The sequence below is a fragment of the Nyctibius grandis genome, chromosome 18 (genome assembly GCF_013368605.1).
Source record: "Nyctibius grandis isolate bNycGra1 chromosome 18, bNycGra1.pri, whole genome shotgun sequence".
In the NCBI taxonomy this organism is placed as follows: Eukaryota; Metazoa; Chordata; class Aves; order Nyctibiiformes; family Nyctibiidae; genus Nyctibius; species Nyctibius grandis.
The window spans coordinates 1,781,744-1,808,361 of record NC_090675.1 but is presented as its reverse complement, the minus strand read 5'-3'; the positions used below and the strand labels follow the sequence as shown (position 1 = coordinate 1,808,361).

The 26,618-nt window shown below is 41.7% G+C and overlaps 1 protein-coding gene, 1 long non-coding RNA gene and 2 other non-coding genes across 4 annotated transcripts; all 4 read right to left on the bottom strand.

Annotated features, from left to right (window-relative positions):
- Positions 1-208: 208 nt before the first annotated feature.
- LOC137671946 (uncharacterized) lies at positions 209-2,934 on the bottom strand. The gene is made up of 6 exons (XR_011049467.1): positions 2,914-2,934; positions 2,483-2,575; positions 1,702-1,725; positions 1,116-1,191; positions 799-854; positions 209-375 (listed from the first exon to the last, which is right to left on the bottom strand). It is a non-coding gene; the product is annotated as an uncharacterized lncRNA (long non-coding RNA).
- Positions 449-522, bottom strand: LOC137672050 (small nucleolar RNA SNORD65). Its single transcript, XR_011049479.1, has one exon. It is a non-coding gene; the product is annotated as a small nucleolar RNA SNORD65 (small nucleolar RNA).
- LOC137672057 (small nucleolar RNA SNORD49) lies at positions 1,341-1,415 on the bottom strand. Its single transcript, XR_011049485.1, has one exon. It is a non-coding gene; the product is annotated as a small nucleolar RNA SNORD49 (small nucleolar RNA).
- Positions 2,935-5,320: 2,386 nt separating the features above from the next.
- NCBP3 (nuclear cap binding subunit 3) lies at positions 5,321-25,857 on the bottom strand. The gene is made up of 13 exons (XM_068415515.1): positions 25,383-25,857; positions 23,554-23,619; positions 21,880-21,985; positions 20,800-20,925; positions 19,162-19,290; positions 16,816-16,889; positions 15,792-15,900; positions 14,931-15,030; positions 14,487-14,593; positions 9,244-9,529; positions 8,255-8,412; positions 6,875-7,039; positions 5,321-6,374 (listed from the first exon to the last, which is right to left on the bottom strand). Exons 1-13 carry the CDS (start codon positions 25,527-25,529, stop codon positions 6,139-6,141), a joined length of 1,809 nt encoding a protein of 602 aa, XP_068271616.1. The 5' UTR covers positions 25,530-25,857; the 3' UTR covers positions 5,321-6,138.
- Between the last annotated feature and the right edge of the window lie 761 nt (positions 25,858-26,618).

Below are 26,618 nucleotides of genomic sequence, written 5' to 3'. Positions count from 1 at the left end.
GCTTAAAGCAAGTAAATTACCAAACACCAGCTAGAATGCTTACACAGCTAAACCTCATTTACATTATCTGCAGTAATTATACTGCAGTGTGTATACATCTACTTTATCATATTATAGTAAATTATAGGAGTGCTCAGCACACTTATTAAAAATGTGTTGCATAATGAAGTCATTCCTTAATGAAGCCAAGTGACAAAACCAGACCCAGTCGGGTTTTTTTGATAGAATTTTAATATATGTGTACTCAAAACTGTAACTGTTACCATTTAACATCTTAGTACAGAAAAAGATGTAGTGTTTACAAACACTAGTCCCCAAGCTGACGTGCACATTTTATTGGATTCCTTCTTCCTCAGACATTTTCAGCATAAACACCTGTAATACAACAGCATGGGTAAGTTAACCATTCAACACTAAATATTAACCCATTTGTTCATGTAAGGGATATCATCAGAAAAACCTTTGCTCACCACCAGTCAATCTGCCGGTAATTCCAGCAATTTTTGGTTAGTTTCATCATATGATATCTTCAGGTAAATTGATACATTTCTAGCAGAAGCAAGACCTTTATCCCTTTGCTCTACAGTGCTGTCAGCAAAAGACAGCTGCTCTTACACATTTACTGCCCGTATTTTAGTCTAATAAAGTATTTTTTGGCCTAGAACTTCAATTATAGAGCTAAGAATACACAGAAATAGAAACATAGCCAATGAGAACATTCTCAACGAGGTAATGTTTCTGAGTCTGTAGCCAAACACCATCACGTTAAACTAACAGCACACCAAATATTAAACTCACCCAGAAGAATATCCTGCTCTTCCTGTCTCACTGCCTTCCACAGGACTTGGGAAGAGCTGTAACATCAATTGTACGTTGGTAACAATTAGTACATGGCAGCAGAGACCTGCAATCTGTACCTAAATATAGAGGTACCAGGAAGTAAGTATCTCTCTAAATTTTGAGGAAGAGAAGAGGGGAAACAGATTGAGTCAAGCTATGAAGTATGAACTGAGAAAATACACTTCTCGAGTTTCTGGCAGCCTATAAACCTCATTCTCAACTTAGATTCCACCTGGTATAAAGGTCTACATGGTCCAGTGAAATTCATCACTTACCTTCACATTAGGGCCTTCTCCAAAGAGTGACCTGCTCCCAGTCCTAATTGTGTCAGTTATCTGGAAAGGCCAGGCTCTGCAGAGAAAGTGAAACAGATGGATGTGAAGCTATATTAGATATTAAAAGAGCACTTTTCACAAAAAGCAAGTGTAAATAGAAGTTGCCTGATTAGTTCTGCAAGACAAATTTCCAGGCAAGTCAAACTCTGCACACATGTAGCTGTATTTCAGACCAATAAGAAGGTTATCGTCAGTTCTCGCATCTGACGGCACTTCCTATTCAGGGTTATCATCATCAACAGCCAACCACTTGTGTATTTGATTACTTAAAACACAGTAATTGTTGCATCTTGAATCAACAGTTGTACGTTTTCCGCTTTGTTTATAAAATGCATTATCTCTGTTAACTTAATGGCATATAAAACTAGTTTTGATTAATTTTTGTTTAACTTGCTTTAAGATGTCATTATTACAGGCTATTTTCGATTAACAGTTCTAACTACTTAACATCATTAGCATCTAAGTAAAGGCCTGGAACATTCTCAACAACTTTGCACAGCTGAGTACAAAATAAACTTGAACTTACTCTTTACTTCAAGACATCTTTCTGCTGTGGGAATAAAAGCAAAAGAAGCATTACTAGAACACTCTTCAGCAGTAATTTTACAAGACTCCAAAGTAGGTTTATCCAGGAAATAAAACAACCCAAACAAAAAAAAAAACACCGAAACTAGAACCTCATCCCAACAGTCTGCCTGTAATTTCACCCATGTTTGTGTTGGTATCGTGAATCACCAAAATATTCCTATCAGACAGCTTTTAGTTGTTAACAATCCCCTCTAAACTGTTTTCAGTCAGGAAAGTTAGAAGTCTCCCTTTCACAGCTTGCCAGACTGCATTTACTGTAAGGGCAATTTTTCAAGTGAGATTCCACACAGCACCAATTCTAAGGTTGCAATGTTCACTGCACAGAAAGGGTCTGGCACATCGAACAACCAAAAAAGTGACCTGTTTGCTATAAATAGCACCATAAAAATAAAAATCCACATAAAACATTCGAATGCCACGCACTAACCACACAAGTCTCACCTCCACAGCCCTTACGGGGCTCTGAGCTTGGCAGGACTCTGCCCCAGCTGTATGTGATGCTGTGAGCAGCGAGGGACCAGCCTGAAAGCAGCCAGGAGGCTCATGAGGAGGAAGCAGCCGAATGTGAACAGGCTTTACCCTCCCCAGCCCCTCCCTGAGCCGGCCCAAGGCAGCACCGCCCCGGCTGCGACCCAGGAGCGAGCAGCAGCACCTGCCGTTCCCTCGCACACACGGCCCGCTCCCAGGCCCCCAACCCAACCGCGCCCCTGGGAACTCACCGCGGAGCTGTTTCAGCAGCCCCAGCGCAGTCCCAGCCGCGCCCGCGGGGTCCCGGTAGCCAGGAGCGGCCGGTGCCCGCCTCCATCTCCGGCCTGCGGGGACACGGGGACTCAGCCGCCGCGGGCTCGAGGCCACGCCCCTCCCCTGCGCGCGGCGCTCGGGCAGCGTCACCAACGGCGCCCCCAGCGCGGCCCGCTCTCCCTCATACCCCCCCCTTCGCTCCCTCGAATGGTCGGGCCCAGCCCGAGCGGGCCTGGGGATGGGGCGGCACGGCGGACGCCACCACTGCCGGAGGGGGCCTCATATCAGCCTGCTAAATGATAAGGGCACCTCGCTTCACAAGCCGGGCCTCCGCCTCCCCCCTGCCCACCTCCCACAACGCCCAACCGGCCCCGGCCCCGGCCCCGGAGGCCCGCGCACCCCTCCTTACCCGCCGCCAGACACGCAGGTCGAAAGGGCGGGAAGACGCGCGGCGGCAGCTTATAAAGGCTTAGGATGTACCACCCCGTGGCGGGGGAGCCGGCCGTGCCACTGCTCCAGGAAGGCGGGGGTGGGCCGAGGCGTCCATTTCCTGCAGTGCGGCCCGGGAGGGGGCCGGGCCTTCGGGCTTCCCGCAGCCTCGCTGGGCCGGCAGGACCGTAACCTGCGGCATCCCCCGGCTCGGCTGAAAGCGGGAGAGGGGGGTCGTTGAGGCGGGGCTGGGGCAGGCTACACCTCGAAGCAGGGACCCTCATCTTGCCCCCAGGAAGGCACAGGCCTCGCTCCGGGTAGGCACAGGCCCTTCACCCTGTGTGTTCCAGCAAAACTGGGTAGGTCAGTGTGATTTCAGACCACTTTTATTTGGAATAGAACAGCTGTTTAAATAAGTTTCATTATTTTCACATTATAATATCATCTTCAACTGAAATTAAGGGGTTGTTTTGCTTTCCTTTTCCCTGTGTTAAACACATCGGCCATCATCTTAAAAGCATTTTCACCATCAACACCACACGTTCAGAGTGCCTGAGGACAGCAGCAGGCACAGAGCCCGCAGCCCCCCCAACGATTTCTTTTGCACAATGTTAACAGTCGCCTGAACCATTTACCAAAAAAACCCACCTTTTTAAAACAGAAAAAACCTCCTAGAAGGACTAGTGTGGTCCTGAAACAAGCCACCTAAAATTCAGAAACATTTTTCCTCCGAGGCACAGATCCTCCAACAAAAGCCAAAGACAAACTTCTCCTTCTTGCAATTTTCAACTAAGTTCATTTTAGTAAAATACACAGGTTGCACTTCCCAGTATCAGAACATTAATTTCTGCATCAAATTCCTTGAAGGTGGTAATATCTGGGAGTTCAGTGAAAGATCAGGAACACATTAGCTAAGAGCAAAACAGCTGAACACAAAGAGAAGGGGACTTAGAACAAAACTCTCCATGCAATCTCTCTCGAGGTCAAATAGATTTAAGTTAACCACATTGAGGAAAAAGCATTCACTAAAGATTCAGTGCTCATTTTTAATTATCAAAACCCAGCAGTTCAGGTAACTAAGGAAGAGCAAAGCCAGAACTCCTGACACCAGCACACACTTTTCAAGGCTTCTCTGTACATTATCAAAAAGCAAAACCAGGCAAACGCTCAATTACAAAAAAACCCTCTCTGTAGCTCCCTTCAACAGTAAACCTCTTATTTTTCTTGCAGCTAAGCTACCACGGCCTCATGAACACACATAACCCTCCCCCAAACCATAAACATGACGGACCCAACCATATCAGCACCATTAACAGCAGTCCACAACCAGTTGCTGAGCTTAAAACCATGCAAGTGTTCACACCAATGCAGAAGCCTGTCTTTATAGACCGGGTGCATGATCCGTATCTACCATCTCCTTTCAGGAAAAGGAAAGGTCATAATGGATTCAAAGCAGTAACACAACATAAAGGTTTACTAGCAAAAAGACCCTGGTTAAATAAATTTTATCAGGATCTTGAGAAATGGGCACGGTATGGGTACGGTTCTATTTAAAAGCTTTGGAAGGGATATTAATGAAAGAACACATTAAAAAGAATTATTACAGTGATCAGACATTGCAGTCATTTACTCTCAACAGTACTTTTATGAGACATATTTATATATTCAATAATTAAGTATAAAATCAAGAATGAGTGTCATAAACCAAGGAAATAACAAGGCTTGAAGCCCAGTCAGTCCCCAGATTACCCTTCTAGTCACTGTACCTTTCATTTTTACCTTTAATGTTACATGCTGCTACTCTTACACATAACAAAGCAGTAAGAAAAGTTAATTGCAGATTCCTTGCTTTTCTGAAGCCTCAAACCAACTTCACCTTAGTACAAAAATAAGAGAAAAAAAAGATAAAACATTTTTTTGTTAAAAAGCAGAAAGGGGAAGAGATATTCATAGACATTTTGGACTGACAGAACCTAGGAAATAGGGACAACGCAAACAAATTTTCAGACTATCAAAATGTAGCAGACAATGTTTTTGCTACCTGCTCTGTTTACCAGAGTGTGATGTGCTAGCATTATTCCTTACTTAGAATTATTGGCAATCAAAATAAATGCCACAGGCAACAAGAAAAAACTGCAGTTGCACACTGATCAATCCCTTTTCCTACCTAGAGAGGGTATGCGGGTAAAAAAGGTGAACATAACAAGTCAACCATGTCCACATCCACATGTACTATACAATAAGAACATTCAAAAATATTGACATGAGACAGTGATCCTATAGTTTTCCTTTTCTCTTTCAGTTTTATATATATATATAGTTAGACAGCACATAGGAAAACACCACTATAGCTTTCACCATGGCCAACAGGAAAATTCTCACAAATATAAAAGTGTATGTTTTTATTCAAAACATAATACAGATAAAATGAAAGAAACATAATTTCTCAACATGTAATAATAAAAAAAAAATTAAACCCTTGGGAATTTACACAATTCTCAAACATCCAGCTTTGCAGTCTTGAACATCTCAGTTGCTACTACAGCAGAACATAGTATCACCAAAATAAACGAGCAGAATTCCTTGAGACCAGTAATGTTACTTGGATACTATGTGAAGTTTCACTGTCCTAAAATGTTGAACTTAGATTTACATTCAGTATTTTGGAGGAAGGGAACGTGATAGTCCCCTTCTGCTTTATCCTTGCTGGCTGCCCACCCAGGAAGCATTATTGTTATTACTTCAAGATGAAAGGAAAGGTGCTGGTAAGAGCCAGAAGGGCAAGGCAGTGACGCTGATTATGAAATGCCCTGTTCTTTGGATGAACTGTGTAAAATACTTTGTTAAAAGGCTCCATGTTAAAAATATTAAGAACAAAAAGGTTGTCTTAAAAATACAGAGCATTTTTTTCTCTTCTTTTAAGTTCAAAGCTTGGGGAAAAGTGTTTTGCTAGAATTGACTACAGGTTTGCTGTAATAAACATAATATGACAATGCCCTCTGTAACACAGGGCCAACCACAGACTCCAGACAAACGCGTTTGCTTTAGGTTTCAAGTGGTATACACATCTCTGGGTTTGTATAAAAGGAACAGAGACACTTCTGGAACCTTCACTGCAGAGTCTTTGCCAGTGTCCAGCTTTTGGGCAAAGGAAATCTTGCCACACTGCAAAGTCACAATCTTGAGGATGAGAATGTAACAACAATCATGATTCAGTGTCTGACCCAGAACTGCTTTCTCGGCTGATTTCAATTTGTAGAGACGGTAAATTATCCAGTCGGCTCTTTTTTTGCCGAGACTGTTCTTTTTCCTTAATGAGAGCACCCCAAACTCGCTGGAGCTCTGAATCATCTTCCTCTGGAGATGCCACAGAGTTTTCAGGTTTATCTGAAGTCTTTTCTTGTGTCTTCGGAGCAGACCCTAATCGGGTCCATAAATTACCTAATGAGATGAAAAACAAACATTTTTTAGAAAAGGACAGGACTAAGGGGAAGTCTGAGGAACCTAGTCCTAAATTCACTGTAAACTCCTCATACTCCTCCCACCTTAATTTTTGGAATGCAACTTACTATGCTTTGAAGCAGTAGTTGAAATCAAAACATGGAAGGCTCTGCAGTCTTGATCACTGTTTCCCATTTGCAGAGAATGCTACACACAGGTCTGAATGTCATTGCATTCATTACACTTGTTTACTGCCCTGTTTTGACCACAGTTTTAAAGTAGTCCTCTACTTTTAAGCATACCTATATAAAAATATTGCTCATGAAAATACTCAGCTCAGCCTACCTATATGTATTTAGATTTCAAAGCTCTGAACAAGCGTTTGCTAATCCATCTTTAATTTCACTCAACTGAACATCCTTCGTGATTTTCTGCTGAAATTTCTCTTATACTCTAAAATCAAAGGGGTTGCAGTATCACATTCTCTCCGTAAAACTAACCTGATTTCTTCTCTCTGGTATCAGAGTAGAGGCCTTTTACATCTTGCTTGGGGATTCCTAACCGGCTGTGTACATCTGATATTGGTTCTCGACGAGGAGCAGAGGTACTACTTGGAGGTTTAATTTCTGGAGAATGTGGTCTTTTTCCCAGTCTTTGCCGCACATCTAGGGATATTTTCAGTGATTAAAATGACAAAAATCATGATGCATTTACTTTAGTTCTGCCAGCTAATTTTATGCTCGTTGCACAATTTCTAGAACTTGAAACTAGACAGATTCTCTGTTTTGATCTTTTCTGTAGTCTTTTCATCTAAGTCTTTCATAATCAAATTTCAGTCCTGGCAATGTCTGCATTACAATCTATCCAGATTTCTTTTTTCCTTTTTTTTTTGGCAATAAATCTGACATCTAATGTTTTCAGGTTGTGCTCTGTCCAAAATATCGAAAAAGTAAGTTATTCCATGACTTGCTGCCTTTCTGTTTTAGCAGCACAGCGTGCATGTAGCCAGCATGAGGTATGATCATATGAAAATTGTTATGTCTTCAACAATTCTTTTCAGATAATAGATACCGTGCTTTAGAATTCTAATACTGCTTGATATTTTGCAGAATAAAATGAAAACCAGAATATAAGAATCCTAAATATACTGATACTTAACCCATGATGTGAACCTTACATTCTGAAGTTTGTCTGGTTTAGCTAGATGTTCCTAGTCTTAAAGGGAGTTCAAACAAAAGTATGAAGGCAAAGAGAGTTACAGGACTTATGTGACAGCTTGTCAGAGCCCCAAAATACACAGGAGGGGTAAAATATACTAACGTAACTTCTACATGACACTGATACAAAAGAGCATCTTTCACTTATCAGTCACGGATACTATGTTATGCCAGAAGTAGCTGAAATTACACACACCTCAGTCAAAAAAGGAACAGTCAATTAAGCCCAGAAATAAACGCCACTGATTCGAAAAAACATCCATATTCATGTGACACATGTTCTTTCACACAAGTAACTAGTGTTGCACATTTGATTTTGTACGTGAGCCTCCCCATGTGCTACGTTTCTCAGAGTCGTACAGAATCTCTGCCTCAAGGAGTGGGCAAATCAAAAAGGACAAATTGGGGAAACAGAGGCAAAGAAAATGGATAAACGTCACCCTGTTCACTCAAACGTACTTCATCTTTCCCCAAAGCAATCCCCAACTCAATCTCTTAACGAGGAAAAATTAACTGTATGGATGCAGAAACTGCTGGTGAATAGAATTCCCTCAGGTTTGTTAGTGGCAGTAGAGCACAGATGTGAAGTGGATGTATCTATTTTAATGTATCTATTTTAATGAGCCAGTCGCAATTCTGCACAATATAAGAGTTTAAAATTACCCGATTTTACAGTGCTGTTTGGCTGACGTGGCCCAGTATTATTCTGCCGTTTTTCTTCTAACAGTAGTCTTACATCTGCAACTTTCTCTGATGATCCTTTACTGCCAATCCGATTTTTGATGTTACTGCTTGCTATGCTATCTGCTCGCATGGAATTCCTAAAAAAAAACCAAAACAGATTTAATGTCCCTTAAAGGAAATGAAATCTAGTATAGTTCTTAAGTCTTCTTGCATGTAAAATTACATCATTAAAAACAGTAATATCAGGATTTCTCTACTGAGAAACAGAGGTAAAACCATTACTTAAAAGAACACATGTTCCAGTCAGAACCCCAAATTCAGCAATAATCACATGAATACCTCGGTACCCATTTCAAGGCAGGTATCGAGTTTATCTCCTTATGGCTGTGCCTCTAAGTCAAAATTCAGAGCAGAGAAGCAACCTCAAAATTGTTAAAGGACTTGACATTATAATGAAGTATAATCACACTACTGAAGGGACGCATGTTAAAGTTATTTTAATAATCTATAATATACACAATTTTGGTTAATGTGCCCATAATGAACGTAAATTCCTTTTTGTCGTCAACACTTAAGGGTTATACTTCTTTCTGAGTAAAGAGGAAGGAGTAAAGGGAAAAAGAGAAAGAGGAGTTATTTCTCCCTGGCCTAGCTATGAAATGCAAGAAGTTAATTGTACTTGCTTGCATAAATTTCTATTGATTCCACTTTGAGCTTCACTATTATCAATAAGGAGGGTTACAGAAATATGCAAAGTAAGCGATATTTGAAGAATATTAATTGTAATTAAAAGCCTGTATCAGTTTTCTGTATTTTGTATTTCTTTTTGAAATACCTACTACAAAATTATGTTAAGAACTGAAAAAGTAGCTTCAACACAGTTTGTCTTTAAGCTTTGACAGCTCTGTCAATAATTAAAATTTAGAATGCCTTTTCATTGATACTTTTAAAGAATACGAAACTTTTACCTAATATTTTTCAGTTGTGATTCCACCTCATCTGCATACATTGTCATTTTCATGCTCTTTTTGGGAGAGGGTGTCGATATCATTTTCAGTTCAAGATCATAGTCCATTTCATCAGAATCAGATGCACTAGCACTCCATCGTCTTGCTGCACTGCGGTCTCGGGACTGTTTGAAAGTTTGCAGTTCATCATGGTACTCTACCACAACTCTGTCATCTTCATCCATATCCTGATCTTCTTCCTCCTCCTCTTCCTCCTCAATAGGTTCTTCAGGAACATTTACTAAGCCTGCAGCAAAACAAACTGATTCTGATAAACTGAATTTTATCATTCATGTAAGGTACTTTAAAACCAAGCCAAAAAAAAAAAATCACTGTAATTGATGATCCACTATGAATGAGTCTTTGTAGTTCTCTAAGGCTAAAGAGAGAATATTTTGCAAAATACTCTAAGTGGAATCTATATTACAGATAAGAAGTGGAAGAAAATCACTACAGGACAAAAAGAGTCCATGGTTTTCACTATCTCAGAAGCCTGCTACAGCATAAAGCTGCACTGAATACATGAAGTACGACTGCTCTTGCAGTTCATACTTCCTGAACTAAGCGTAACAATTCCTATGATCTTGCAGGGCTTAATGTGACAACTGCTGGCTCTGCGCTAATCCTTTCAAGTCCTGTAAGCAGCACTGCCAAAAAGAACACACGTATCATTAGTATGAATTTATCACGTATACACATTTAAATATAAATCAACAACTTGAATTCAGTCAGCAGCAGCGTGCAAGCATCTTATCAGAAAGCAGAAAGTTATCAAGATGCAAAATCTTCCATGAGATTTCATACATCCATGGCTGTATTTTTAACAGGCCACTCATACGAAACTGACGCTGTATTTGTCTCACGTCAAAGATTTTTACACCAATTATTTTTCTAATGCACACCACCTACCTTAGGGAGCACATGAAGACATTCAAGCCTAATTAATCCTAATTAATAAAATTTTCTAATCTTTATTGTTCTACATCTAGAGCTTGATTTTTCATAGAACAATAGAACCAACGTAGCAAGTAGGACAAATTGCCTAGAAGTTTAAAGAAGTTATCTCTTCTTTTTGTCCTTGACGCTACAGCCCCCATATCCTAAATTAGTAAAAGAAAAATATCACATAAAAAGTAGCAGCTATTTTGATAAGCCAATGAGCAGCGTGAAGTTTCTTCCTCAGTTGTTCCCTGCAAACTCTTTGTCTTCCTTTATCCAGCACCCGGGGCTAAACAGTAACAGTTTTTCTCTCACCCAATGTCCCTTCCCCAGCTGAGGAAGGAAATTGGGAAAAAAAAGAGGGAGACTCGTGGGTTAAAATTGAACAGATTTAATAGAATAATCAGTATCAGTGATAACACAAAAGACACAAAAGTATACTTAGCTACGGAGTTGCAGCAGGTTCCAGGAATACCAGTCCTTGGCAATGAGAAAAACGGAGGCTAGAAGAGAGGAGAGCAAAACCAGCCCCCAGCTCCTAGTATCCGAGTTGCTTCGTAGAGAGGGCTCACAATCTGGCTGTAATGGGGAATGTGCATCCTCCAGAAGCCTACTACGCCTGGGAAAGCTGGTGTCTCCTTTTTGTTAGGTGGCGGAGACATGGCTGTTATTTTGTTGATCATGTCCACTGGGATCTGACGGCGGCCACCTTGCCACTTGATCCCCAAAAACTGGATCTCTTTGCAGGTCCCTTGACCTTAGTGCGTTTGATGGCAAAACCAGCTTCTAGAAGGATTCAAATTACTTTTTCCCCTTTTTCAAAAACTTCTCCTGCTGTGTCACCCCATACAATGATGTCACCAATGTATTGCAGGTATTCCGGAGCTCCACCCTTCTCCAGTGCAGTCTGGACCAGTCCATGGCAAATCGGGGGGCTACGTTTCCACTCCCGGGGCAATTGATTCCAGGTGTATTGGATGCCCCTCCAGGTGAAGGCAAACTGTTGCCTACACTCCACTGCCAAAGGAATGGAGAAAAACACATTTGCAGTGTCAGTCATGGCATACCACTGCGCTGCCTTTGACTCCAGCTCATAATGGAGTTCTAACACGTCCGGCACGGCAGCACTCAGCAGTGGTGTGACTTCGTTCAGGCCATGATAGTCCACAGTTAGTCTCCATTCCCCACTGGACTTTTGCACTGGCCATATGGGACTGTTGAAGGGGGAGAGCGTTTCGCTGATCGCTCCTCGGCTCTCCAGTTGACGGATCAGCTCGTGGGTGGGGATCAGGGAGTCTCTGTCAGCCCCATATTGCCGTCGGTGGACCGTTCTAGTAGCAATAGGCACCTTGTGCTCCTCGACCCTCAGCAGCCCCACAATAGAAGGGTCCTCTGATAGACCGGGAAGGGTAGACAGCTGTCTAATTTCTTCTGTCTCTACAGCCGCTACACCAAACGCCCACCAGTACCCCCTCGGGTCCTTGAAATACCCTCTCCTCAGGTAATCTATACCAAGAATGCATGGGGCATCTGGGCCAGCCACAACAGGGTGCATCTGCCACTCAGTCCCAGTCAGACTCACTTCAGCTTCCAGTACAGTCAGCTCTTGGAAGTCCCCCATCACGCCAGAGATACAAATCGATTCTGTCCCTTTATAGTTTGACGGTATTATGGTGCATGGTGCACCAGTGTCCACTAAAGCCGTATACTGCTGTGGTGCTGATGTGCCAGGCCATCGAACCCACACAGTCCAAAAACCACGGCTGTCCCTCTCCTTCCCCTGGCTGGAGGCAGGGCCCCTCTAATCCTGAACACAGTGTTCGTTATCGACATCTTGGTTTGAGCAGCTCATGTAGATTTGATCCCCATTATTCACACCTGATAAATAGGGATTCGGCCTATTCGGCTTCGGCCCATCTACGCTGTCTGGAGAGCTTCCCATTGGAAACTGGAGCAACAAATCTCCTGGAAGAAGCCCCATTCCTAATCAGTTCACCTTGCAACTCACGTATGCGTGTCCATACAGCCAACGTAGGTTTTCCATCCCATTTTCTTATGTCCTCCCCATGGTCACGCAGGAAAAACCACAGGGTGCCTCGTGACGTGTACCATCTCTCCTGAGCAGGTCTTCCAGGGGAACGCCATCTCCTGATGGCTGAGACATTCGTCAGTGCAGGTGGGAAGTGGGGTCTGTCCTCCATCTGGGACAATTTTTCCAACACCTCACCGAGCAGTTCTGTGGATTTGTCAGATGTTTTTTCCACAGCTGAGACTCTGGCCCGTGGGGAGGAAAAGAGATTGTCTGCATACTGCCGCATCCGATTATCCATGTCGCCCACCACTGGTGCGTCGGCATCTGCCCAGCTAAATAATGCCAATGTGTTGGCATACAACTGCGGCGTGCTCAGGACCCACTTGTGCCACGTGGGTCCGGTAACTTTGATGTCAGCCAGCTCTTTAAGTACCCCTGGATGAATCCCGTCGGGCCCCATTGACTTGCAGGGATCCAGCTGGAGCAGCAAATCCCACACAAGTTCGGGGTTGATGGGGAGTGTATCATTCTCACAGTCATGGATCTCAGGCACAGGGCTCTGGGGGTCCCAGCGCCCATCATCGGTGTTGAAAACCGAGGCAAAGAAAGCATTAAACATCTCCACTTTATCTATGCCCCTGTATGGAAGGTGACCATGCTCGTCGAGTAACGGGCCAATGTTATTTCTAGCCTGTCTTTTGCTACCAATATATTTTAAAAAGCCCTTTTTATTGTCCTTCTGGCCGGCTTCAACTCTAATTGAGCTTTGGCCACACAAATTTCCTCCGTACAGTAGCGAACAGCTTCTCTGTAATCCTCCCATGTCGCCTGACCCTGCTTCCAGCAGTTGCACACTTTCTTTTTTTGCCTTAGTTCAAGAAGAAGATCCCTGCTCAGCCAGGTCGGCCTTCTGTCTCGTCTGCTTGACTCTTGACATTTTGGAATTGCTTGTTCCTGTGCTCTTAGGAGGTGGTACTTAAAAAGTAACCAGCACCAGTACCCTGGCACCTTTAAAAGCTTTTTCCCAGGGAACCTTATTAAGTAGTTCCCTGAGTAGCCTGAAGTCTGCTCTCCTCATACCCAGAGTAGAGGTCTTGCTGGCAGTCTTCCTCCTGTTACCATAAATTTTAAACTTGACAGCTTTGTGGTCACTATGGCCAAGGCAGCCACCAATCGCCACTTCACCCACAAGACCCTTTCTGTTAACAAGCAACAGATCAAGGAAGGCCCCTTTCCTGGTCGGTTCCCTTAGTACCTGAACCAAGAAGTTATTGTCCAGATGGTTTAGAAATCTTCTGGACCTGTTTGCACCAGCTGTGTGGTATTCCCAGTTGACATCTGGCAAGTTGAAGTCCCCCATAAGGGCAAGGGCAGATGACTTAGATGCGTTCCTTAGAGTAACTCATCTGCGTCACCATCCTGGCTGGGTGGCCTATAGTAGACTCCCACAACAACATCCGCTTTATTTGTCTCTCCTTTAATCCTTACCCAGAGGCTCTCAACTGTGCCATTGCTGACTGGAAGCTCCATACATTCCAGCCCCTCCACTACACACAGTGCCACCCCCCCGCCTCGCCTGCCCTGCCTATCCCTCCTGAAGAGCCATAACCATCCATCATGGCACACCAGTACAGGACTCATCCCACCAGGTTTCGCTTATGCCAGTAATATCGTATCCCTGGGCCTGGGCTTCTAGCCTCTCTTGTTGCTCCTCATACTGCGCACATTTGTGTAGAAACACTTCAAATGTGGTTCGTTGTGCCCATCACCTCGTGGAGCAGTTTAAAGAATTTCACTAGCACTCAGCTCTTCAAACTGTGTCGTGCCATCCCGTGTCTTGTCACTGACTGGCCTGGTGTTGGCCCTTTCCCCCTTCCAATCTAGTTTAAAGCCCTGTCAATCAGCCCTGCTAGCTCCCGAGCAAGTACCCGTGTCCCTTTCTGGGAAAGGTGCATCCCATCGGATGACACAGAACACACCTGTGGGCCAGCCTGGGTCAGCTGCCCTGCATTTAACTGCTAAGGGCCTTGATCACCATGGCTGGCCACAAACTGAAACAAAATCCCAATGAAACCCCAACACTCTTAAAATGTGATTCAGTTATAGATATATTTTTTAGCACACTTCACTTTCACGCACTGCAGAGGATCAGATAAGGCGTTGTTTAAAGTCCTTTCCAGCCCTCCATTGCCTCGTTGTGTTCTCACATGGTCGACACGTTGGCATCAATTACCTGAATGACGATGTTTATAAGGAGGTGTCAAGCCAACATCATCCGCAATAACTGTCCTTTTCTTTATCACATCCCGATGGTTTCTACGGGAATGGTATCTTCGTTTCCTGAAACACCACAAAAAGAATGACATTCCTGTCACAGAAAAGGCATCGTGAATGAGCCATATCCAGTCCTGGATTAAGCATATTCCATTATCACTCACTTTAATAGCAGACATACATTTATGTCAGAGGTCTGTTCTGAATGTTTTCAATATAAACATTCTTTACTCTCATGAGAAAATACTCCCCTTGCAAATCCATAGTCACATTGCAAAAACATTATTTACACGTAAGAAGCATCTACATAAATTGCATAGAAAGAAAATCCACAAATTAAAACAGTTTTAGACTATCTTGTCCAATTCCCTGCAATGTTCCAATTCCTCTATCCAATACTCACCAAGAATTGCTAAGAATCCCCTTCATGCCTCCGTAATTCGGATTGCCATATTTCATGTAATACCGGCTTCGCTTTGCAGATCCCAGCCGTTTTTTATCATCTGAAAAAACATAAATTAAAGGAATATTTCCCTCTAAGAATATATCTTACAACACTAGCATACAAATAAATAACCATCCAGTCAAAGACACAGAGAGTGAAAGTAAGACTGAATATGTCTTACAGATCAGCATTACTTCAATCTCCTTCACAAAGGATACAATTTTGCTGACATCTCTGAAATTTCTCCTACCACCACAGTTTTATTTGTGTCTAGAACTTAATTCTAGGGAGACTGAGTTTCTACATATCAGCTTAACAGAGCATTACATCCCACTGTAACTGCTGGACGCTATACTTATGTTATTCATGATCTTCCTTTTCTTTACAGATGTGTCATTTCTCACATGGCCCAGAAATTGTACGGATTTTCATTTTACTCATAAATATAATTCAATATCTCAACTGTATTTAGCTATAATTTCCACTAATACCTCATTAGCACCTCAAATGATTTTCATGTTTATAAAACGTGAAATTTACCTCTGTGGAGAAGCGCATCATAAAACCTGTTCTATGGTATTGGGAAGAATGCCCTGAGCCCATCATCAAATTTTTATGTACAATAATTTTCATACAACTTGAAGTGGATTTAATTCACATATTAAACGTGGACTTATTGCAAAATCTTAATACCGAGTGATTAGCAAAAAACCTAACAATTTCGCAAAACAAAATTAGGTATTTCGAGTCATTAATTAGTCAACAAATAAAACTATAACAAGCAATGAATTCATTATGCTTGTTAAGCTGTTCATTTACCTTTAGTAGCAAATCTCATGAATAGCTTGTTTCCTTTAGCCAGTTTATTGGCAGGGCGAAGATCATTACGCAGGAGAGAATCCTCTTCTACCTGGGAGAGGGCATCCAACTTTGGGGGGCAAAAAAGGTATTTTGGACTCAAAAATAAAATCACTGTTGAACGAAAATGGACTGCTTACAGAGAAGCAATCAACTGATTATTAAGAAAGTTACTTTTCAAATTATGTTCAAATGAACTCTGCTTTTTTCTTGACAAACTAATGTGAATTTTTAAAGTAATTTGCCCTAAAGATTTAAAATATTTCCTTCTCTTCCTTCATAACATTATCTCAGATTATTAGATCCAATAATTTTTGAATGACACTATACTACTGACTGAAATGCAGAAAATAAATAGCACAACTTGGACACTGAAAAAAATTATTTTTTTGCTTGTTTCATAACTAAATGGTTTTACTAACAGGTCCTCATGCCCTCACCCAACAACTAAAAGGCTTTTTTTTTCATTTATGTCTGCTTTGTAGAAACTAAAATTCAGACTTCCGTGATGTATGACCGCTCACTGAGCCATTCCTAAAGAAAATACTAATCACACCTATTATATATTCAGCCAGTGAAGATTAAATTACTTACAAAACATCAATGCATATGCTGATTCCCACACATATCTATGGACAGCCTAAATCCTGTCTGTCTGTTTAAGCACTGCCTTCACTGCTGAAAGGCTGTTGCCATCCATTACTGCTCTTCCATTGCCTCCTCTCAGCGACAAAGACCAGCCAGTCTAGGTCTTACATGCTGGGTGCCCCACCACGCTCCAAAATCGACTTTCACCAAACGCTCTTGCATAGCTATTCTCACTAACAGCATATCTGCTCTTCCTGTCATTTCCCCATCCAATTTACTTTGATAATTTAATTGTGAATTGCAAATATATATGGTTAAAAGGATAATGTTATGAAGACTTTACACCAGTCAGAGCAAAACTTCCATAATAGTGTTTTCACTTTCCTTCTGTACTGACCTCAACGTCACTTGGATTGTCATCCTCAACCTCGCCTTCTTCTGTCTCATCATCAGAACTTTCCTCCTGTTTTTCTAAGGAAAATAATTGGGGAAAAAAAAATAACCTCCATTTTAGTGTGTCAGTCACATTTGATATTATTACCTACATTCTCTGAAATCAAACTGAAGGTGTTATTCTTTCTTCTGTGCAACCTAGAGAGTCATCAAAACAGTAAATGTCTACAGAAATTTGAAGCACACATGAGCACAGAATAACATTAACTAGACAGCCCCTGTGCAGGTAACTGCCTGCGGCAGCACGCAGGGATTATTAATTTAATTATTTGAAAGCAAATGAAATTGCACTGCATTTCAGGGTATGACAGAGATCAGCAAGGCCAAGACTGTAAAAGGCATAAAAAGCCTATTTCCTTCAGCCTCCCTTTAAAATGCTGAAAGTACCTACAAGTATCCAATACTAACAACATAAAACAGGTTATTATTCAAAAGCTTAGAAGTTTCTGAGAGAGAGCAGGGGCAAAAAACAACCTTAGTGACTTAACTTCAAAGTGAAATAACTAAGAGGAGAGTACATGCTTCCAGAAATACTAAAATTGTGAGACACTTGCATACATTTTTCAAGGCTCTTTTTAGCTCAAAGTAAGAAAATTGATATTGGAATTTATTTTTCAAACAGTCCTCCAAAAAAAAAGTTTTGAATATGGACAACTATCAACACATATCAATATCACTTGCAAAGATCTCAAAGTACTTCATGGACATAAGACTGAAAAAAAAACTTTTATATTTCAGATTTCCTCATCTTAATCTCATCCAACAATAGACTTGAAAACTTAAAATAGAGAGCAGCAGCTTCCAAAGATCCTGACAATATACCCGAGTTCAAAGAAAAAAGCACAATTAACCAAACAAACCAAACAGAGAATTTAAATAAACAAATTAGCCAAATTTAAACCTGAATAATTAAGTTCCATCAGGGACAGCATTCAAGCACTTTTTTTTCCCAAAATGATAAGCTTCTCACACAGTGAAGACTACTCTCTTGCTTCCCTAAATCCCTAAATAGCCCTCAAATTCCTATCTAAAACAGGAATGCAACTAAGCCAGATTACTCCAGTGTATCTCTATGCATCTCACACCTTAAGATGTAATTGAACAGTTTGTACTTCATCTAATATCCCACTTTTCCAGATGAACAGGTGAATAAGTTTCTGTAGGAGTAATTTAGATGACAGTTTTTGAGATGTGGTGTAATGATGACGTAACATGTAATTTGTAGCCAACAAGATTAAATATATATATATATGCTCCATTTAAACAAGACAAGACACAAATCTCCAAAAGCTTCATAACAAGTCTTACTCTAAACATTATCAACATTTGCCCAAAAATCTAAGTCACATGGATGGTTGAGGAGCCACTGCATTGTGGACAAAAGCAACAAGAAGAAAACGGGACAAGTTAGAAGGATCCACAAGCTTAACGAAGCCCTAAATCCCAAACTTTCTAGAAAGGCTTTCAGTAGCACTGTAAATATCTAACAGAAAGACTGGCTACTTGCATTTTGTTCATATAGCATGTTTAAGCAAGATCTATGGAAGAGTTAAATACATCTCTCTTTGCTTTGTACTGTGTGGTACAGCACTTTGAACCACAGCAATTTATCACACCAGTCTAATGGCAAAACAGTCCTAAGGTAGCAAAAGCCTGATTTTTAATTTACACCCATAAAAGTACAATAAATTTACAATTAAAGCATTCAGGTACCAGCTTTATCATAACATTAAGATGTACTTTGGCTCTTTGGCTGCTTTGCTCTTTTATAACTGACCTTTCAGTGTGCTTCTCTCTTGAAAGTATAATGGCCAAATTTAGAGATGATATATACAGTGGTGAAGTGACACATTCTCACATCAGTGTGAACAATGTACTTAAAAGATGGTGGTGTATCAAGAAAGGAATCAACTGTGGTATTTCGAAAATAAGACATTTTCTTACACCTCGTTTTTCCACACTTAGAATCCATCCTTTGTACACACATCACACACTTATTTCTGTGCAACATGTACCACTATAAATATCATATCTGAATATGACCCTGCATCTAACATGTTCAGTATTGACTGAATTACTGCTTTTGGTCTAGCTCCAACCCACCTTTTAAGCAGCAGCTCCTTCAAAAGGTTTCCAAGACAAATGCCTTTTTTAAAGTGGCAGAATACATTTAACTGAAACTATATGATAGAAGCTCCTTCAGTAATTTAGATTATGCAGTACCCAAGCACAAGTTCAAAGTTTCATTGATTTAACTAGATGATGTCTATATCTGCATATTTCAATCTACCTTTCTTGTTTTTTTCAGCTGTCTTCTCTTCATTGTTTTCTCTGCTTTTTGTTTTCTCCTGATCAGGCAAGGAACTCATATTCATTAGAGCCCGTGTTGCTGTTACTTCATCAAGCCACACCACATTACCTATGACATATATAAACACACACAAAAACAAAATGCAGTTTGTATAATCAAACAGTCACATACACAGCCTCACTGGAGGGAAATTACTAACACAAGTTCAGAAACGTTCTTATATAGTGACATGACAAAAAAGTAATCAGATGTACCTCTTGCAGAGGAAGTCACGTTCTGTAACATACCTGACAAGCTGGGGGATGCACAGCTTTCATCACAGGACATCAAACACACACAACAACTGATCAAAACCAAAATCACTGAAATGCACAACCATATATATTAAGAGACTGCTTCCTGGGCACAGCAAATCAGGATACTGAATCAGGGTCAGTGTATTCCATGAACATGTTGGCATAAATATGTGATTGAAGGGGGAAAAAAAAAAAAAAAAAGAAAAAAAAAAGAAGAAAGAAGCCTTGACTTTTTTCCCTTTGGCAATTTAACAGAACCTTGGACCTTACTGCAGAATTCTGTTAATCTTTTCCGAAAGGCAGGAAAATAGGGGAAAATAGGAGAGACTGCTCAAGCACAGGTTACAGTGTATGCAGGTTAACAATACGATTCTGTACCTGCCTCACACATGCCTTAAGTATCAGCAGATGGTACTAACATAGGCCAACGAAAAGCATTTCATAGATGCTGAAATTGAAAGAGCTAAAACTGCTTAGAAACAGGGTTTGAACAAAAGCTTTCTGCATGGATGCATTCAGTGCAAATACAGCAACGAATGTCATTTACTGCTCTGCCGTTAAGCAGAGTGTATTCCAATACTAAGAAAACTATACAGTGTCCCAAAATAAAAGGTTCTCTCCTAAATTTCATCAACAGACAAGATTTAGAAAGTGAAGAACTCCCAGATACTAACTTCAGTGACTGGCTAATAACATGATGCAGCACCCAACTGTAGCAAACTGTCTTTAGTATCACTGAAGAAAGCATGACTGTCAACAACTTTTTATCTTTCTGGCAATCTCACTACATGCTTACTCCCCGAAACAGCCCTTGCAATGTGAATTTACATTCCTTTTCCATCTATGTAAATCACATTCAGCTGCTACCTTCTTCCACCCACTAATTTCTCCTTGAGAATGCACTAAACAAACATGGCAACAAGTCTGCTCCTTCGCAGCACAAAACCATACCAACCTAACTGCACACGGCTCATCTTCTCTCAGAAGGTCATCTTTTGTGGCACTCACAAGCAGGTATACTATTTATGTCAAGATGTAAGCAGCACAAAATTTTAGACCTTTTATTTTTTTCCACTTAGAGACCTGCAAGTTATTCTATGCTGTCTCTTTCCAATAATTAACAGTCAACCAGACTGGGGGTTTGATTTTCACCATATGCTATTCATTCTTTTCTTCCAAATCTCTTTAGACCACGGCAAATGACAGGGAAACTGGGACAGACAAAGATCAGTGACTTTGAAAGCCACTAAGACACCTGAAGTACAGCTATGGCCAATATTAAAAGAGTAAGAATCACAGACAAAAGACTCCGTTTACTTACATGATGTATCATTTAACCACTCAATATGAGCAGGAGGATACTCTTCAAAATAGGCAAAGACGTCCTGCGTACTCATCTCATCCACCCCACAAATGTAAATTGTGTTCAGTCTCACTTTAGGAATTGCTATAAAGAGGAAGAGATACAAAACAGGTACTCATTTCTATAGAGCAAGCTTTTATATTAGTAACATACAGGCTTATAAAACAAACATCTTAAAGCTAAAGGGAGGCTAATTAAAGTAAAGCATGATGTACCCCATTCTAAAAAAACATAACTTGAATTATTATTCCACAATGGAAAACTTCAATAAATTGAGAATTAAAAAGAGGTAACACTACAACCATTGGTAGATGCAAGTACTGCATAGCAATCCCTCAAAAACATTTTTTTAAATGCTGCCAAAGTACTACCATTAGGTACTAAAGAGCCAGAATACTAATGAGGCCTGGGACCAGGACATGTGTACAAAGTATTTCCACTAGTATCATCTGATGGAGAGCTGTTACAGGCCATGGCTTAGCAGGTCCAAGCTGCCAGTTGGAAAAAAAAGCCATGAGAACTAGCTGGCTGCCAAAAGTGACAATCTGTTGTGCACACATCTCCCGGCTGATCTGCTTATATTCCAAATGCCCAGCTTGCCATCTAAGAGCACATGCGCAATCAGCCCAGCTTCACTGTGCACACAGCACAGAATCTGATCTCGCTGTGCCCGGGACACAGAGTCCTCCACTCGTACACAAACAGCGCACAAGGTCTGGTCTTTTCAAAGAAACTAAAGATTCTGAAAGCAGCACTCATCCAGAAGACGAACCTCGGACTAGCACCAGGTGCCATTGTGAAATGGTCTTCTTTCTGGGGTTGGTAAAACGAGAAGCAAAATGGTAACTGTCAAGTAGTTTACAAAGTAATGACATTAAAACAAAAATGCAAAAAAACCCCACCAAAGTGATTTCTTTTGGCAATGATCTGGGAAAACCTCTGGGGATGCAGGAAATATTATAGGATAAATCAAGTAAAGGAACTGTGAGGAAGTAAACAAAGGGATCTTTTCTTCTTGACTGTTGGATAAACTCATACCTTTCTTCATCATGTCCCAATCCAGCGCCACATTCCTTTGGGCAAGATTCACTTCAGCTCGAAAATGAAAGCGCTTTGCTCTTTGTTCCTTTTTCTCAATTGCTTCCTGCAAAATGCAAAACAATGCAGTCAAAACAGGTATCACAGCAGCATTCCCAACACGACATTTAAAATAAAATCTACCAGACAGCAACAATCTATATTAATAATTCTATTAATTCTGAAGAGACCTGTATGTTTCAGAATGCAGAAATAATTCACTAAAACATTTCTGTGCCACGTTAATAGTTCTAATGGAGGTCCAGCAACATAACTGGAATCAAGATGCACAGAAAACCGGGTATCTTGGACAACGCTCAGACTCCATGATGGAACAGTACCATTATATTTTCCTTCCTAATAAACTCAAAAAAACCTCTCGTAAAACAAGCATTTCCACCACACGGAAAATTCGTCTTTTAAGATTATACATATTTTTCCCTATCTGTTTTTTAAATATATACAAAAATGTAAACTTGTCTCTCTGAGCACAAATTTACCAACATTATCTGGAGTGCTGACTTATAGAGATCTTATTTAGTCTGGCAATTCAAGCTGCTTTTAAGTAGTTCATGAGCAATTCTACAGAATTTATTAGGAAGCATTATAGATTTTTGGACCTATTTACCAAAGTCAAATTTGGAACACAAACTGTCATTAAGCAACAACTGCCACCAATGACATCCAAATAAACATGGGCTTTTTACTAGTTTTTAAAAATTGCCAAAACATCTTTGACCACATTTCTTAAAGTTTTTCAGAGTTGCATAATTAAAGAACGTAACAAAAGATGACGGCTTTCCCCCGACTAAGGGAACTTCACATTCTTCACTGAATTACAATACACACAAGCTAGATGCTGAAGCCAAAAAGCTGATTTTCAGTCTTCATCTGGAATCCTTTTTGCACTCGTTGATAAATACGATCTTCCGAGCTTCAGTAATGCAAAATGGGAATTCACGTCATTTGTCAACACACTGTTGTGGGGATTTGTATTTGTTAGAACATGTAAAATTGTATCAGTCCTATACAGTATATGACTAAATGCTTTTTCTCCACTACCAAATGCTAGATATTGTGGTCAATTGTACAATATGAAACAGCCAATTTGGTATTAAATGTACAGAGATGAGCTGTAGGATTAAGTTCCACAGAATTATGTAACTTTAAGTTATTTAAATGCAATATCTGTTCACATTCTTCAAACTATGCCTTAAATAATTAAACAATACGATGCCCTTGGAAGATACAAGACAATGAAACTAGATTTACCTGCTAAGCACTTGTTCTTCCTTCTCTCACTCACCTAAGAGGAAAACCTGTAGCTGACTTGTCTTGAAGCCCTTTGTTTTGCATATCGAGCAGCACCAAGGCAATTTCAATAGAAACATTTCAGGTTTTGGCACACAAATTTTTGTAACTTAAAAATGCTAATTCTCACAGTTTACAGGAGATATCAGGTCCTGATGCAGGCCACAACCAACAAAAGGAGAATTCCCTACTTGTTGAAAAATGCCAGCTACCTGAGCACGAGGCTAAGCTTCTGGGCATGTTGGGGAAGAAATAAATGAAATGCTTTCTCCTTTCCAGTAGCAATAATTAGAATATGTTGAAGAACCATAACACAAAAATTACCTTGGATGTTACATCTATTCCAGTAATGAAACTTCCAGCTTTGTTTTCATATCTCCTACTAGTGTCCTGAAACAAAGCAAAATCTCAATGAGCACTGACAGCAACACACTTGCTATGCTGAAAAAAAATCTGGCCACTTCTACAAGAAATCCATCCGCTTCTCCTTGATCTTTACTCCAAGCTACATCCCTAGACAGACACATACACAAGCAATAACTCTCGCTGACGTCAGTGAAAGTAAAAGCATATGAATAGAACCAAATTCCCTTTACTATAAGCATTCTTTCCTTTGGCAAGATTTAGTTTCTGTGTCTGACGCTGCTAAGGTTTTTACTCTCTCTCAGCACTACAGCAGAAGTCATCAGACACTTTTCCTAACTAGAACTTCCACAATTTTGGTTTTGGGTACAATTTCCTTGCAAAACATGAACAGATTTAACAGTGATACCTGAACTCCTGAAGTGTCAATTTACAACTTTTAGTCTCCAAAGTCAGAACACCAAGCCATATCCACAATTAAACAAGTAACTTTTACCCCATTCCTATAATTATTGCAAACCCAACTCCTAAATACCAGCAAGATGAAACATTACTGTTTTGATACAACCCTACTGATAAAGAGTAAAAATGAAGAATGAAGTGGGAAAAAAAATTACAAGTTTCATTTCTATCGATCAGGACTGCTGAATTCACAAGACTGCACTAAACCACACAGACCCTGGACCAATGACCCAATTCTGTCCCTTCCATGGTTTGCATATGTGAAAATGGCACCTTTTCATTCTGGCACCCTCAGGACCACCACCTGGCAAAAGTCTGGGGCTGGAAGAGCACATATCACTTTCTCTAGGGATAAACATGTTGTTTATACTTGTGCTGCAATAATTATTTTGGCTAAAGGACTTATTCTAGAAAGCAGCCCAGTCTCAGTTTAGAAATACCTAAGTACACACAATTTAACCACTTTTCTTAGTAACAACATCAAAGTTTGTCTAAAGCTGCCAAATGGTAGAGTTATTAAAAAGAAAAGCAAAATAAACATTATTTTTAAAGTTAAAAAAAACACTGTCTAAAGTTGACGAATTGAGCACAACGAAGTACAGTAGCATGCTGTCTCTTAGGCCACATATTTGGTAGAAGCTCAAGCATGTTGGTAATCAGCTAATTAGAGCTTAGTTTCTAAAGTAATTTCCACATAAGTTTCAAGAGCAAAAGACTACTCAGGAGTTTAGAAGAACTCAGACCCACTTTTAGGTATTAAACCTAATCCTACTAAAACTTGTACAGGAACAACGAGCAAAAATTAAAAAGGGGAAAAGACAATTGAAAGGAAACCCTCAAACCCCATTGATCAGAGCCCACATTCACAGTGTGTCCAACTCAGTTCTCCAACGGTCACCCCCCTGCTCCCTGCTCTAGGTATTCCCTACGTTCCTTGCATCAAGCACACCTTTTACACTCTCCCACCTACAGCCTTCCTCTACAGTCCACCACTACACCCCAAATTCTCTTTTCTATCACCTCCTTTACCCCCTTCGCTCCCAAGCACATCCTGGCTGCTGCCCTTACAAGTTGCCCCCAAGCTCCCCTCATACACTCCTAAGTCCCCTCATGTTCCCCCTCCCACCACCCTCACCCTACCGCTTCCCCTCATGCACCCCCCACCCCATGTCGCCCCTTTTCCCACCAAGGTACCTCCAACTGCCCTTACAGACTCCCACAGACCCCCTCCCTCGCCACTCTCAACCCCTCCTATGTTCCCTGCCCCCCCTCAGGAGCTGGTCCCTCCTTCGTCCCCCCTGCCCGTGACCCCACCGCACGACCCTCACCGGAATGAGCTCCCGGAGCGAGCGCCTCACAGAGATCGTTTCCACCTCGCCCTCTTCCACTTCCATAGGCTCAGGCTCCGAGTCGCGAGGGTCCGCCGTTGTTGCTTCCGCCTCCACCGAGATCCGCAGGCCCCGAACGTCCTCCATGGCTCCGCCGAGCCCGCCCGCCGCCCGGCCAGAGAGACGGCGCCGCCGCGTCGCAGAGCGCCGCCGCCCAGAGCCACCACCGAGACGCCTCGGCGGGTAGAGCGCCACCGAAGCACGAGCCGGATGGCGGCCAGCACGCTCAGGCGCAGCTCACGGCCATAGAGACGCGGGGAGAGCGCGGCGCCGCCGAGTCCTCCAGGGCGACGGAGCGCGAGAGGGCTATGCCGCCATTTTCCCCGCGCACCGCCAGCCCCGTCCCGGGGCCCCGGGGCCGCGTCACAGGGGAGAAACACACGGTGCGCGCAGGCATACCGAGCCGGATGGAGGTGGGGGGCCGTAAGGTGCGGACCTTGCTGTAGCAGGCTCTGCTTCCTACAATGACTTTTTAAAAAGCGATCTGAATTCTTAAAATGTTCGGTTTTCCCCTCCCCTCCATGCTACAGGAAGATCCCTCCGGAATTCTACACCTCTGATAAAATAAAACTAATTTTCAGCTTACAGTTCTCCACACTGTCTGTATCTTACTGTTCTTGGGCTTGGTTATTCTCTTGGTCAAGTATTGTTTTCCCACCCAAGGTGTTTAGGCTGTTTCGCGAGAGAAGCCCAATCTCCTCCTGCCCGAAATACACCACGCTGGTTTTCTCTGTCAAGACAAGTTGTTCGTTCCCCTAATTCTGCTAATCAGCTTTATCCCCTTCGCACAGAACGGACCAGAACCGTGTCCTAGCTGAGGGCTTGCCTTGGCATCAGTATTCTCCCACCCGTGGCGTAACACCACAACTGACGGGCTCCACGGCCACGTCTCACCCTCACGGTGAATTATCTCCCCCTCTCCGGCACACACAGCCGATTTCATTATTTCCCCGGCTGCGGGACCCTTCCACCCTGCTCACACTGCTCCATTCCACAGTGCTGCACGTTTTTCAAACCAAAACCCTCCAGCCTGTCCCCTGCAATACGCCACTTTCCTTCCAAACTGATGGTACTTCCCAGCAAAATTCAGTAGCAAATTCTGACTTTATCAGGAAGAAATTTTGCTGCTGGCAACGTAAAGGCTCCTCCTCTTACAAATAATCCAATGGGACTAAA